The sequence below is a fragment of the Dermacentor andersoni genome, chromosome 3 (genome assembly GCF_023375885.2).
Source record: "Dermacentor andersoni chromosome 3, qqDerAnde1_hic_scaffold, whole genome shotgun sequence".
Lineage (NCBI taxonomy): Eukaryota > Metazoa > Arthropoda > Arachnida > Ixodida > Ixodidae > Dermacentor > Dermacentor andersoni.
Genome location: NC_092816.1, coordinates 202,704,165 through 202,717,108, shown reverse-complemented (window position 1 = coordinate 202,717,108; position 12,944 = coordinate 202,704,165). Strand labels below are relative to the sequence as shown.

The following is a 12,944-nucleotide window of genomic DNA, read 5'->3' as shown; positions in this document are numbered from 1 at the left end:
ACAAGCGCCACAGTTCCCTCCAGTAATTTTTGTAGGAAACTATGACTGTAGGGTCTCATTGGTCTCCTCCGCTTGCGGCTCGCTTGCTGCCATGACGAGCCACAAAAAAATCGGCCTAGGACCGATCCCTCCTGCGATGCGCGTTTTACCACTATAGTGGCTGGGGCATTACAGTGTGATGCAGAAACAGTGACCTTGCCATTTGAAAGAGGGTGAAATTTTTGCCACAGTATTTTTTTAAATTTACGCATCGCGTTGAGGGGTCTCTCCTAAGCTTTTCCTCTATGGCGGGGTCAGAGCAATGCTGGTCGGAGGGGCAGCTGCGTGATTTAGCAAGCTATTGAGAGCATTGTCGGAGTGTGGTACATTCAAATTAACCATCACAAATGCTTGTGCATCCGAATTACCGGGTGTTTTCACCCACTTGTATACACATAACTTTGACGGGACCAAAGTGTCAGTTTGAATAAACCAGAAGTTCGAAGTAAGCGTGTTCGAATGAACAAGATTCAACTGTACGTCTTAATTCTCACTCGAATACATACACATAGACAAGTTTCACTTGCGAGCAGGCAGCGAAAAAATATCCGATTTTCACCTGCCGCTGTGGCGGCCTTGTTGCGATGACGACATTCTCAAACTGAGCAAGGCCGCGAGCCAGTTTCTACTTCGGGCCGGCTTCTCTGTGAATGCCCTAATGACATTCAACATAGGTGACATGTTGGATATGGAAGGGCCATCATCTACTTTTACATCGATGCCATGGACGATGTGTACGTGCCAGACGTGGGAGCGGAAAACACATCATGGCCACCATGTTTTGACATCACTATAAGTGGCGACTGCAGTGCGTGAAAGGTCCATTCACCGCAATTTTCCTATCTATTGCCTGCTTGCACAACATTTTGCCGATTTCATGCATGTACGGGTGCGGCCACTGCTAGTGGGAACACAAGAGCCTATGGCATGGCTAGCGCCCCACTACCGGCGCCTCATGAAGTATTGCGACACAGGCACAATTTAAGCGACTAGCGAAAAGCTCGGAGAGCCGTCTGCCAAGACTTCAGGAGGCGCCGGTGGTGGCACCTCACGGAGCGCTTACATGGGCTCTCGTGTTACCGCTAGGGGTGGCTGCACCTCTACATGCCAAATTATTAAGCAAATACTATGCACTAACCGAGTGGCATGCGGTAAGTGACTACGGCTTAAGCAGTCAGCAAATATACATTAAGTTCAATGGTTGCAGGAGGGAGATTCATCGCGACTTAATTTACTTATTAAGCGGGTATTCATTAATGAGATTTTACTGTGTGATCACGGCTGACCGCGGTTGCTGTTAGGTACATGGCAGACATAACTGTCATTAATCGCCTAAACACGGTTATCACAAACAAAGCTTCGCAACCGCAGCTTCTCTTCACAAGCCAAGAAGCAGACAAGATGGCAGATGCCACGGAAGTTGCGAGTGCAGTAGCGTCATCTGATCTGTCAAGCCAAAAGCGCATTAATTGATCAGACGTGACTACAGAGGCCCTATTACGCGGCTAAGAAGAGCCAGCAGCACAAAAGCGTGGAAAATCAGCCACAAACAAGAGCAAAACTAGAGTGCCTAGAATATACTGGCTAGTGTGCCGAAAGCGTGCGCTTGAATGGTCACCGTGGTGATGCCTTGCCCCAGGCACCACACGGCAGCGTTGCCAATCCCCAAGGTCTGAAGCCCCTGAACTAAGGTGCATCTACGCACGTTCGCTGCATAGACCTGCATGGCAGTAGAGACGCACTGTGCTTTTTGCCACAAACACTGTCTTTCTCCATGCCTTGACAGCTCTTTGTCTAAGTGCTTTACTGGTGGGAGACAAACTTACCAGCCAAGCCCTACACGAAAAAGATATTTAACCCAACAGCGTGATGAGGCCAACGAAACTTTGGACACCTGCTAGCACCGGGCAAGGCAGCTGCTTTTTATTATTTTGTCTATACAGTCGCCGACTGATTTTTCGGACTCCAAAAATTCGGAATGGTCTGCTTCGCGGCACCGCCATTCTCCCCATAGACCATAATGTATAACAACTGCCAAAAGTTCGGACACCTTGCAACCTCTCGTCTGATTTTTTTGGACACTCCTTGAGCCAACTCGATCAAGAGCACCATGCACCGACTCTGACGGGTGCATAGTTTGACTTGCTGAACGCCATTCTTGTTTTGAACGGAGCCCCCTTGCTGCCCTACGAAGTGGCGCTACTGGAAATCCCTGCTCATCATCACCGTTTTTGCCTGGTTTGATAGGGTTGCTACAGCAGTTCCGGTCTCAGCTTAGTAAGCCATGTCAAGGCAATCCAGCAGCTGATTTGTTTGTTTCTTCATGCACGACGCTGCGAGTAGGCCACATTTTTCGTTTTTGCGACTGGTGTCGGTGCGACCATACGGGCGCCGTATCTTGAAAGTGACCTGCGATGTGGACAAAGTACGCCCAGTGCCAGTAGCTTTGCATGTGCCGTGCTTTCGACTTTTAGTTTGCGTTGAAGCGAGAGACAGCACGACGGTCAATTTGCTCGCTGCTGCTATCGTGCGTATCACAATTTGCTATCGCAATCGATGCTTCGCCTTTCGAGCAAAACTGCGACTTTTTTTTTTTTTTGCTTTGGACGTTTGTCATTCACACTTTGCAATAATGTTGTTAGGTATTGCGATGAAATATTCGGAAGTGAGTCGTCTCGGATATTGCGGACTTCGGGTAAAACAGAAGTTTTTTTGTTAGATTATCAGGGTCCGTTGTAACGAAAGTCGACTGCATATTGTGGGCATTTATAAGCTATACATTGTCATCTGTACATGATCATCATCATGTGGGGTTCATATGGGGTTCTTCTTCATCGCTTGTGGGGCTCGCTCTTGTGTGATCCGTGCTTTGGGCGTGGTCGGTTCGCCGCATGAATTAAGTGAAGCCAGCCACGCTTTTGCGTGCACTTCGCCCCCATGGCTGATAGCGTTGCCTGCACTGGGACAGGATAAGTGGCGGCAGCGGGGAGCAAATGCCTCGCGAGAGCTGGCTTCACTTAATTCATACCGCTGATGTGAAAACATCATCAACATACATGGCATGAAGCCATATCATCTGTCGCTGACTCCCAAATTATTCAAGATTAATTGTTTTCTCATTCAAACTTACTTTTTTCAATTGCCCGATAATTCAGAAAATTGTGTGGCCCCTTTCCGTGTAAGAAAAATTGACCGGTTACTGTACTTATTGACTAAGACTGACGTAGTGGCCGCGTCGCGGTAAAAGCTTGTCCTCCCTGCGTGGAGGGAGCCTAACCGACTCTGCAGGCATTTTCACTAAAGTTGTTCTCTCTCTCTGTCTGAGCCTCTCACTCCAACAGGTCACCAAAACTCGAGATTATGCAACCTCAAATACTAAACATGCGGGAAGACAGCTTACATGGTGCCACGCTGCCCAGACATGCCTGCACACATGGCAGATTACCTCTAAAGCAGGGTGCGTAGCTCTGTATGTGCTCGACCTTACTTACAGCCACCCGCAGCCACAGCCGAGACGCACGCCAACTTACCACCCACTCCACCCCGCCTCGTCGTGCACGTTTTCATTGCATTACCGCAAGCTCACTCCCCTCCCCCTCTTTCCCTTTGCTCGCACAGGAAGGCTGCACTCGTGAAGGCACCATCTTTCTTGTCTCACCTTCGCAAACTTTCATTCGCACCTACAGCACACAGTGTACAAGGCGCAATAGGATCTCACTGCACTTGGACTTTATACAGAAAATGATGCGGCCCCACTTCAGCTTGCGCTCTTATCGCATGGTGCCCGGTTTGTGAGGTGCGTTTGCAAGCAGCCGCTTGTAGTTCCATCATTTGACCATCTGCGTTTGCCGAAGTTTCCATTTATTGTCTCGACATTCCTTTGCGACGGCAGTGAAATTTCGTTATATTGAAACTGCATACAAACTCACTTCTTTATATTGAGGTTCTAAATACAGGGTGTTCTATGGACAAGAGGTTATGAAAAGTCATAAATACTCTGTTATATTGAGACCTTTGTTGTATTGAAGTTCATTATATCGAGCTTTAACTGTAAGTGAATAGAAACCGCGACATTTTGTTGCCCATAGGTCCCTTGTTCACAGCATCACTGAAAGCAGCATTGCCAATGGCTTTTCCCTGAAACAACACTTGACATTTTACTCCTTTCATTCCTGGAAACTGCATGCTTAATTTGAAATGTTTCTCCTTTGAAAGATGAGCTTATGTCAGGTGTGCGTCAATCACCAACATCCAGTGCAGCAACGTACCTCTCCTCGCAGTTTACAGAGTCGCCAAATCCTGGCGTGTCCACCACAGTCAGCCGTAGCCGGACTCCCTTTTCCTCTATCTCCATAGTTTTTCGCTCGATCTGGACTGTTCTGTCAATCTTTTCTGTAGACGAAAATGGAAGGCCGAGGGCACCACATTGTGTTAATTCGCAGAGCAAGAAAATGAAACTGCATATGGCAAACAAGCAAGAGGCTGGCAAAGGACTGCAAGGGGACAACATTCCCACAACACAGTGACCCATGTTCTTAGCCTGACATTGTCAAAGCAAAGCGATTTTGCACTTACCACTGCTTCGTTATTGCTATAACTTCTGAACTACCATAACTGTTTGATTATAAGGTGGTCAAGATAATAAGGCCAGTGTCTAGTTGGAGGAATCAAGACAAAAAATTTGAGTATGCGCACGAACACACGATGATAGAGTCGCCAGCAGATAAAATTTAAACTTGGCAGGGGTTGCCCAAAGTACTGAATCACTAGCACAGCCAAAATGCAAAATGGTGACTGTGAACTAAGGGAGAAGGGAGCTTCAACAAATGGAGTGCAAGTTATAAATGAATGTTGCCTTTGGGTGTGGCTTCACAACACTGCATTGCATGCTGCCGTAAAGCCACACTATAAGGTGAAATTTGCATATAACTTGCACTCTGCCTTTACTGTTCCTTGCATATAAGGAGTGCAGTAACATTGAGGCTAAGGATTCTGGGAAAAAATCCTCGCCTCATATTCGAATAAATATGATATGCTCTGTTTCATAGACAGCAGGCAACATTCCGAAGGATAGAGAGACTTGTCTCACTGCTTGCATTCGCAAGCAGAAAACGGTATGTCGAATACAAAATGATAAAGGCAGGCATACTGTTATTCAACTTAACATTAAGGCTCATATGCTTATATTGCAAATTGTGATGTATTTACCACATGAAAGGCATCACAGATCTGAAACTACTACCAAACGAGAAAAGTGACACCTCTCAACAGTCAGCGACCGCAGCGCAGCGCTTGCAGCCAAACCACAGAAAGTTGCATATCAGAAGCACAACAGTGCACAAATAATACACCTGACATGAACTTATGCCCACAAATTGTAGCTGAAATATATGAAGTAGTTATTCCATATAAGGTGTCGCAAATCAGAAACAACCAACTGCACTACGGAACACACGGAGCTGCCTTGCAAGGCTTCTGCAACATTGTCTGCTATGTATAAATATATTGAATTAATTGATCTGCATCACTCAGAAACACACACAGAGCATCTTCAGCCTGCGCAAAAAAAAAAAGAAAGAAAACACCATAGTATATGCATCTTACCATGGGAGAGGTGAGCTGCCCCAGAGATGTGGATTGGTTCAACTGTGTGTTGGATACATCCAGACAAACCGGGGAAGCAATGATATCAAGTGTTTTACTGACAAATCAGGATCAAAAATGCAATCTTGTTGTTAAATTTGAGTGATAACATGGTAGCAGTAAGCAAAAGACTTTCTGCTAATGTCATTTGAATAAGAACTTGTTAGGGTGCAAATGTTTGGCCATCAATTGTCACATCTAGTCCAATGGTCTTTTTTGAGCTGATGCACTGCATTTATTGCTGATTATAACTTGCTTTCACACTCTGTTAAACCATTGCTAGTTTAGTATAGTGTCCTGTTTTATTATCATGGATTGGTGTTGTTCTTGCAATTTTTTTATGCTCCTTGCTTTTCCTAGCCAGTTATGTATGTGTGTTCTCTTGTTTGATCCAGCCACGATTTTCTAAATGTCAGTATTTACAAGTTTTCCCTTTTTCTTTGAGCACTTGAATTAGATGTCTGACCAATGTGCCCCAAATGAGGCTTATGAGGTATGATTACATAAATGCGCTAATTTCAATCTCCTAGTTTTGAGAGTGCTTGCGATAACCAGAACAAAAACCACCAAGGCTGAAATCACCGCAATGAGATAACTGAAGGGTTTCTTAAATTGAAAAAAAAAAAGAACACCTTCTCAATATTGAATAAACAAGCCGCATGTTCACGGGCGAATAAATGGGGCGGGTGGGGGGGGGGGGGGCGCCGCGACGTATGTGGTAAACAGTTGAGGGTACGTTTTAGGATGCAAAAGCATAATAAACGTCATACCTTCGGCGTTGGGGATCTTGCGATCTTCGTACAAGTCGGTGAGAAACAGGCTGTTTATGAGCGTTGACTTTCCTAGGCCGGATTCGCCTGGCGAATAAGACCAGACGGCACAAGTCAAATGTAAGACAATGCTTTCCGAAAAAAGAGAAGGTGAAAGAGTGAAATCAAAAATAAATAAAAAGGAACACCAAAATCTCACTGCGCGAAACGACGCACGTACCTACGACCATCAGGGTGAAATCAAATCCCCGCTTGACGGATTTCCTGTGCACTTGCTCCGGCAGCGTCGCGAAGCCGATTTCTCCCTGTACCGGCGAAGCCAAACATAGGATTGCTTACACGCTCATCGCGAGCATCATGCACCAGACAAAGCTGACAAGACAGCGCCCGACTACCTGCACCCGGTATTAATTGTACTGAAACTTAAGGAAGGTCAGGCTAATGCACTGGGCAAAGGAAACGAGAGTGTAAAGCTCGCCTCAGATGGACACGGGGAGTGGCGCAGATCAGTACTCGGCATCGTTGATGGTCAGTGGTTGCCTCCTCCCTCGAGCAGCGAGATACAGTTGCGAGTTGTTAAGCGTCGTAGTAGCACGTTCGGTCTGGCTGTCTTGCAGCCGCCGTGCTCTCAGAAAAGGCCTAACCCTTGCATTTTAGCCGACTTGCAACGTTCCGCGCTGGGTCATTTAAAGGCCATTGTTACGCGCTTCCTCCAGCGGCCCAGAGAGCGATGCTGCGAGCGAAGCCAATGAAGTCAGCAACAGCGTCCCGCCACGGTCATGGCAACGAAAACAAAACCATCAAAAACGAATAATACAATAAAACGGCACCAGGCACCTTTAAGGATCATTGTTGCTTGGTGCGACGCTGCTATTTGACGCATTGCAGTTGCGCAGCTGTATTCGAGTTTTTAAAGTGATAACGGAACATACACACACAAGAAAATTGTATGAAGCCCGGTTCACATGGAGCCAACTACATATTCACAGCTACGATTTCCGCAAATGCGAACCTCTTATAGGGTGTATGCCCCATAAAGTTATTATGGGGCTCTTGCATTGTCCAGGAGGCGCTGCGAATGGATGGATGGATGAATGGAAGGTAGGAGCATCCCCTTTGAAACGGGGCGATGGCAGTTGCCACCATGCTCAGATTTTTATTTTGCCTTTTATTTTTATCTGTGTTGTGTGTTATTGAATTTCTCGGTTTTCTTTAAATACGTCTTCCTACCCTTTTAACCTTATGTCACCTCTATGCTTTTGAGCCACCAATCCTCCAATCGCCTTTTGCTAATTTCCACCGCATATTTATTTACATGACTATTATTATCTCTGAACCCTGGGTAGGCTACCCTAGGGCCTCAGGAAGGGTGACTGTGGCCGCATCGACATCGGGCTTGATACCATCACATTTTATAGCGTCCTCGATCACCTTGCCCCGGAGTTGCCCCGAAACCAGAATGGTGCGCTTTGTACCGCCGTGGTGGCGCACTGCGGAGGGTCAACATCGAGGACAAAACTGCACCCCGTGCAGGGTGCTTGCCTGCAGCGCTACATTGCCCCTGGCGCGAAAATGCGCGAACACGCACATTTTATTGTTTGCAGGTGCTGAGCATCTGCGGCAAGCGCTCGAACATTGTCAAACTGCGTGCTCCGACATAACTGGTTGCAAGCAAACACCAATGGATTTTAATAATTAATCCTGACGACCCGTTCCTGACGACCTGTTCAACGAACCTGTCCACTTTCGGCCGCACTTCACCACATTGTTTTTGGACGAGGTCGATCAGCATGTCGTCTTCGCTGTCAGACCAACTTGAAAAAAGCTCATCGATTGCAGCAACTAGGAGCGCTTCCTTTCTCATTGCCGACATCTCCACTAGCTAACTCCGTCAACTTCGTTGCAACCACAGCTTGCGCAGCTATCGGGCCAGAGCGTCCGCGGGTCTGCCATATAATGGTTCTGCAGTCGGCAGTGCGCGCGCGCGTCGCACGTCCCGCAGTGCTTGCTGGGATTGCACCCCGGCGCACCGCCGATTTTCTCGGTGCGAAACGGGGCAACGGAAAACCGCTCCAACAGGGTGCGCTTCCGGTGATCGAGGATGGTCAGTGCGCACCGGTGCGGTTGATCGGGGATGAAAGTGCGCACCAAGGCGCCCCGGTGCGCACCGGTGCGGGTGATCGAGGACGCTATTAGTATGAGGTGTTCCATTGTTTCTACATATTTACCACACACAGTACATGTGTCTTCTTCTTCGTTCAATTCCTTTTTATAGCTCCGCGTTCTAAGACATCCTGATCTAGCTTCAAGGAGTAGGGCGCTGCCTCTTGAGGTATCATAAAACGCTTCCTTCCTGATCTGCTGTTTCCAGTATCGATATAGTTCCACACTATGCTTCTTTTCCATTGAATTTATCCACTTTTTACCTTCCGCGTTTTTAACATGTCGTTTAATGCTCTGTCTTTCTTCGTCCTCGTGTCTGGCATACTTACTGGTTAGCTTCCTAGTTCTTTTCCGCCATTGTGAGTCAACGCTCTTTCTGTATTTAAACACCTTAGCTGCCCGCCTGTTACCGTCCAATTTCCTCAGATGTTTTTCGTATAGGATTTTACTCTGAGCTTCCCGTGCTTCGAACGATGCCCAGCCCATATCTCCCTGTACTGCTTCGTTTGTGGTCTTCCCGTGGGCACCTAGTGCTAACCTTCCCACAGTTCTCTGATTTACTTCTAGTCTCGACTGAACCTCTGCCCTTAAACACAGGACCGCATTCTCGAAAGTAAGCCCCGGCACCATTACTCCCTTCCAAATACCTCTCAGTACCTCATACCTGTTGTACCCCCACAATGCCCTATGTTTCATTATCCCGGCATCTCTTCGCCCTTTTGCTATGAGAGACTGTTCGTGCTTTTCCGTGTACATCTGCCCTTTGTTTATCCATACCCCGAGATATTTGTATTCGGCCACTCGGGGTATTTCATGGCCTTGTATTGTAAGCTCCTGATCAGTGGTATCGTGGAAAAACATCCCACCGGACTTAGCTGCATTAAAACTGAAACCTAAACTGTCTCCTTCGTCTCCACAGTAATTAACCAGAGTTTGCAATGGTGCAATGGTTGAAAATGGTGCTAAAAAGCGCCCTCTGTCCTGAACTGGGTAGTACTAAAACCCCTTGATAATTTGAAAGTAGCGACACTCTCCTCCTCACGGCGCTTTCCTCCTCGATTCTCCTCGCCCGCCGGCTGCGCACGGCGCGCTATTCCTCTGGGCTCCCGCAGACGGGCCGCAGCATTCTATGGAGGCGTGTTATTTTGGGCCAGTTGCGCGCCCCAGTGGGGTTGAAAATTTTGAGAAATGCTAATAACAGCATCGATAATGCTGGAGGCAACGTTTTTGAGGATGTTGGTATTTTCTTAAAGCCGTATGAACGGGGTCATCATCATCATCATCAGCCTAGTTACGCCCACTGCAGGGCAAAGGCCTCTCCCATACTTCTCCAACTACCCCGGTCATGTACTAATTGTGGCCATGTTGTCCCTGCAAACGTCTTAATGTCATCTGCCCACCTAACTTTCTGCCGCCCCCTGCTACGCTTCCCTTCTCTTGGAATCCAGTCCGTAGCTCTTAGTGACCATCGGTTATCTTCCCTTCTCATTACATGTCCGGCCCATGCCCATTTCTTTTTCTTGATTTCAACTAAGATGTCGTTTACCCGCGTTTGTTGCCTCACCCAATCTGCTCTTTTCTTATCCCTTAACGTTACACCCATCATTCTTCTTTCCATAGCTCGTTGCGTCGTTCTCAATTTCAGCAGAACCCTTTTCGTAAGCCTCCAGGTTTCTGCCCCATATGTGAGTACTGGTAACACACAGCTGTTGTACACTTTCCTTTTGAGGGATAGTGGCAACCTACTGTTCATGATTTGAGAATGCCTGCCAAACGCACCCCAACCCATTCTTATTCTTCTGGTTATTTCAGTCTCATGATCCGGATCCGTGGTCACTACCTGCCCTAAGTAGATGTATTCCCTTACCACTTGCAGTGTTTCGCTACCTATCGTAAACTGCTGTTCTCTTCCGAGACTGTTAAACAGTACTTTAGTTTTCTGCAGATTAATTTTCAGACCCACCCTTCTGCTTTGCCTCTCCAGGTCAGTGAGCATGCATTGCAATTGGTCTCCTGAGTTACTAAGCAAGGCAATATCATCAGCGAATCGCAAGTTGCTAAGGTATTCTCCATCAACTTTTATCCCCAATTCTTCCCACTCCAGGCCTCTGAATACCTCCTGTAAACATGCTGTGAATAGCATTGGAGATATCGTATCTCCCTGTCTGACGCCTTTCTTTATAGGGATTTTGTTGCTTTCTTTGTGGAGGACTACGGTGGCTGTGGAGCCGCTATAGATATCTTCCAGTATTTTTACATATGGCTCATCTACACCCTGATTCCGTAATGCCTCCATGACTGCTGAGGTTTCGACTGAATCAAACGCTTTCTCGTAATCAATGAAAGCTATATATAAGGGTTGGTTATATTCTGCACATTTCTCTATCACTTGATTGATAGTGTGAATATGGTCTATTGTTGAGTAGCCTTTACGGAATCCTGCCTGGTCCTTTGGTTGACAGAAGTCTAAGGTGTTCCTGATTCTATTTGCGATTACTTTAGTAAATACTTTGTAGGCAACGGACAGTAAGCTGATCGGTCTATAATTTTTCAAGTCTTTGGCGTCCCCTTTCTTATGGATTAGGATTATGTTAGCGTTCTTCCAAGATTCCGGTACGCTCGAGGTTATGAGGCATTGCGTATACAGGGTGGCCAGTTTCTCTAGAACAATCTGACCACCATCCTTCAACAAATCTGCTGTTACCTGATCCTCCCCAGCTGCCTTCCCCCTTTGCATAGCTCCTAAGGCTTTCTTTACTTCTTCTGGCGTTACCTGTGGGATTTCGAATTCCTCTAGGCTATTCTCTCTTCCACTATCGTCGTGGGTGCCACTGGTACTGTATAAATCTCTATAGAACTCCTCAGCCACTTTAACTATCTCGTCCATATTAGTAACGATATTGCCGGCTTTGTCTCTTAACGCACACATCTGATTCTTGCCTATTCCTAGTTTCTTCTTCACTGTTTTTAGGCTTCCTCCGTTCCTGAGAGCCTGTTCAATTCTATCCATATTATAGTTCCTGATGTCCGCTGTCTTACGCTTGTTGATTAACTTAGAAAGTTCTGTCAGTTCTATTCTAGCTGTAGGATTAGAGGCTTTCATACATTGGCGTTTCTTGATCAGATCTTTCGTCTCCTGCGATAGCTTACTGGTTTCCTGTCTAACGGCGTTACCACCGACTTCTATTGCGCACTCCTTAAAGATGCCCATGAGATTGTCGTTCATTGCTTCAACACTAAGGTCCTCTTCCTGAGTTAAAGCCGAATACCTGTTCTGTAGTTTGATCCGGAATTCCTCTAGTTTCCCTCTTACCGCTAACTCATTGATTGGCTTCTTGTGTACCAGTTTCTTTCGTTCCCTCCTCAAGTCTAGGCTAATTCGAGTTCTTACCATCCTGTGGTCACTGCAGCGTACCTTGCCGAGCACGTCTACATCTTGAATGATACCAGGGTTCGCGCAGAGTATGAAGTCGATTTCATTTCTAGTCTCACCATTCGGGCTCCTCCACGTCCACTTTCGGCTAACCCGCTTGCGGAAAAAGGTATTCATTATACGCATATTATTCTGTTCTGCAAACTCTACTAATAATTCTCCTCTGCTATTCCTAGAGCCTATGCCATATTCCCCCACTGACTTGTCTCCAGCCTGCTTCTTGCCTACTCTGGCATTGAAGTCGCCCATCAGTATAGTGTATTTTGTTTTGACTTTACCCATCGCCGATTCTACGTCTTCATAAAAGCTTTCGACTTCCTGGTCATCATGACTAGATGTAGGAGCGTAGACCTGTACAACCTTCATTTTGTACCTCTTATTAAGTTTCACAACAAGACATGCCACCCTCTCGTTAATGCTATAGAATTCCTGTATGTTACCAGCTATTTCCTTATTAATCAGGAACCCGACTCCTAGTTCTCGTCTCTCCGCTAAGCCCCGGTAACACAGTACATGCCCGCTTTTTAGCACTGTATATGCTTCTTTTGTCCTCCTAACCTCACTGAGCCCTATTATATCCCATTTACTACCCTCTAATTCCTCCAATAACACTGCTAGACTCGCCTCACTAGATAGCGTTCTAACGTTAAACGTTGCCAGGTTCAGATTCCAATGGCGGCCTGTCCGGAGCCAGGTATTCTTAGCACCCTCTGCAGCGTCACAGATCTGACCGCCGCCGTGGTCAGTTGCTTCGCGGCTGCTGGGGACTGAGGGCCGGGGTTCGATTGTTGTATTCATATAGGAGGTTGTGGCCAAGTACTGCACCAGGGTGGCCAATCCTGCTCTGGTGAGAGAGTGCGTTACCGGTTCTGGTCACCGGGATCAGGCCGCACTCC

General features: G+C 46.8%; 1 protein-coding gene across 4 annotated transcripts in view; it reads right to left on the bottom strand.

Annotated features, from left to right (window-relative positions):
- Septin4 (septin 4) overlaps positions 1 to 7,269 on the bottom strand; it is a 50,626-nt gene extending 43,357 nt beyond the window's left edge. For 2 of the 4 annotated variants that reach the window (XM_050172684.3, XM_050172685.3), the window contains exons 1-5: positions 6,931 to 7,269; positions 6,673 to 6,757; positions 6,453 to 6,539; positions 5,644 to 5,685; positions 4,308 to 4,431 (exon numbers count right to left, since the gene is read on the bottom strand). In XM_050172684.3, the coding sequence (XP_050028641.1) occupies positions 4,308 to 4,431; positions 5,644 to 5,685; positions 6,453 to 6,539; positions 6,673 to 6,757; positions 6,931 to 6,972 (380 nt within the window). In that variant the 5' untranslated portion in view covers positions 6,973 to 7,269. The remainder of the gene's footprint in view (positions 1 to 4,307; positions 4,432 to 5,643; positions 5,686 to 6,452; positions 6,540 to 6,672; positions 6,758 to 6,930) is intronic. The other 2 variants (XM_050172686.3, XM_050172687.3) reach the window with 1 other exon arrangement.
- Positions 7,270 to 12,944: the final 5,675 nt, after the last annotated feature.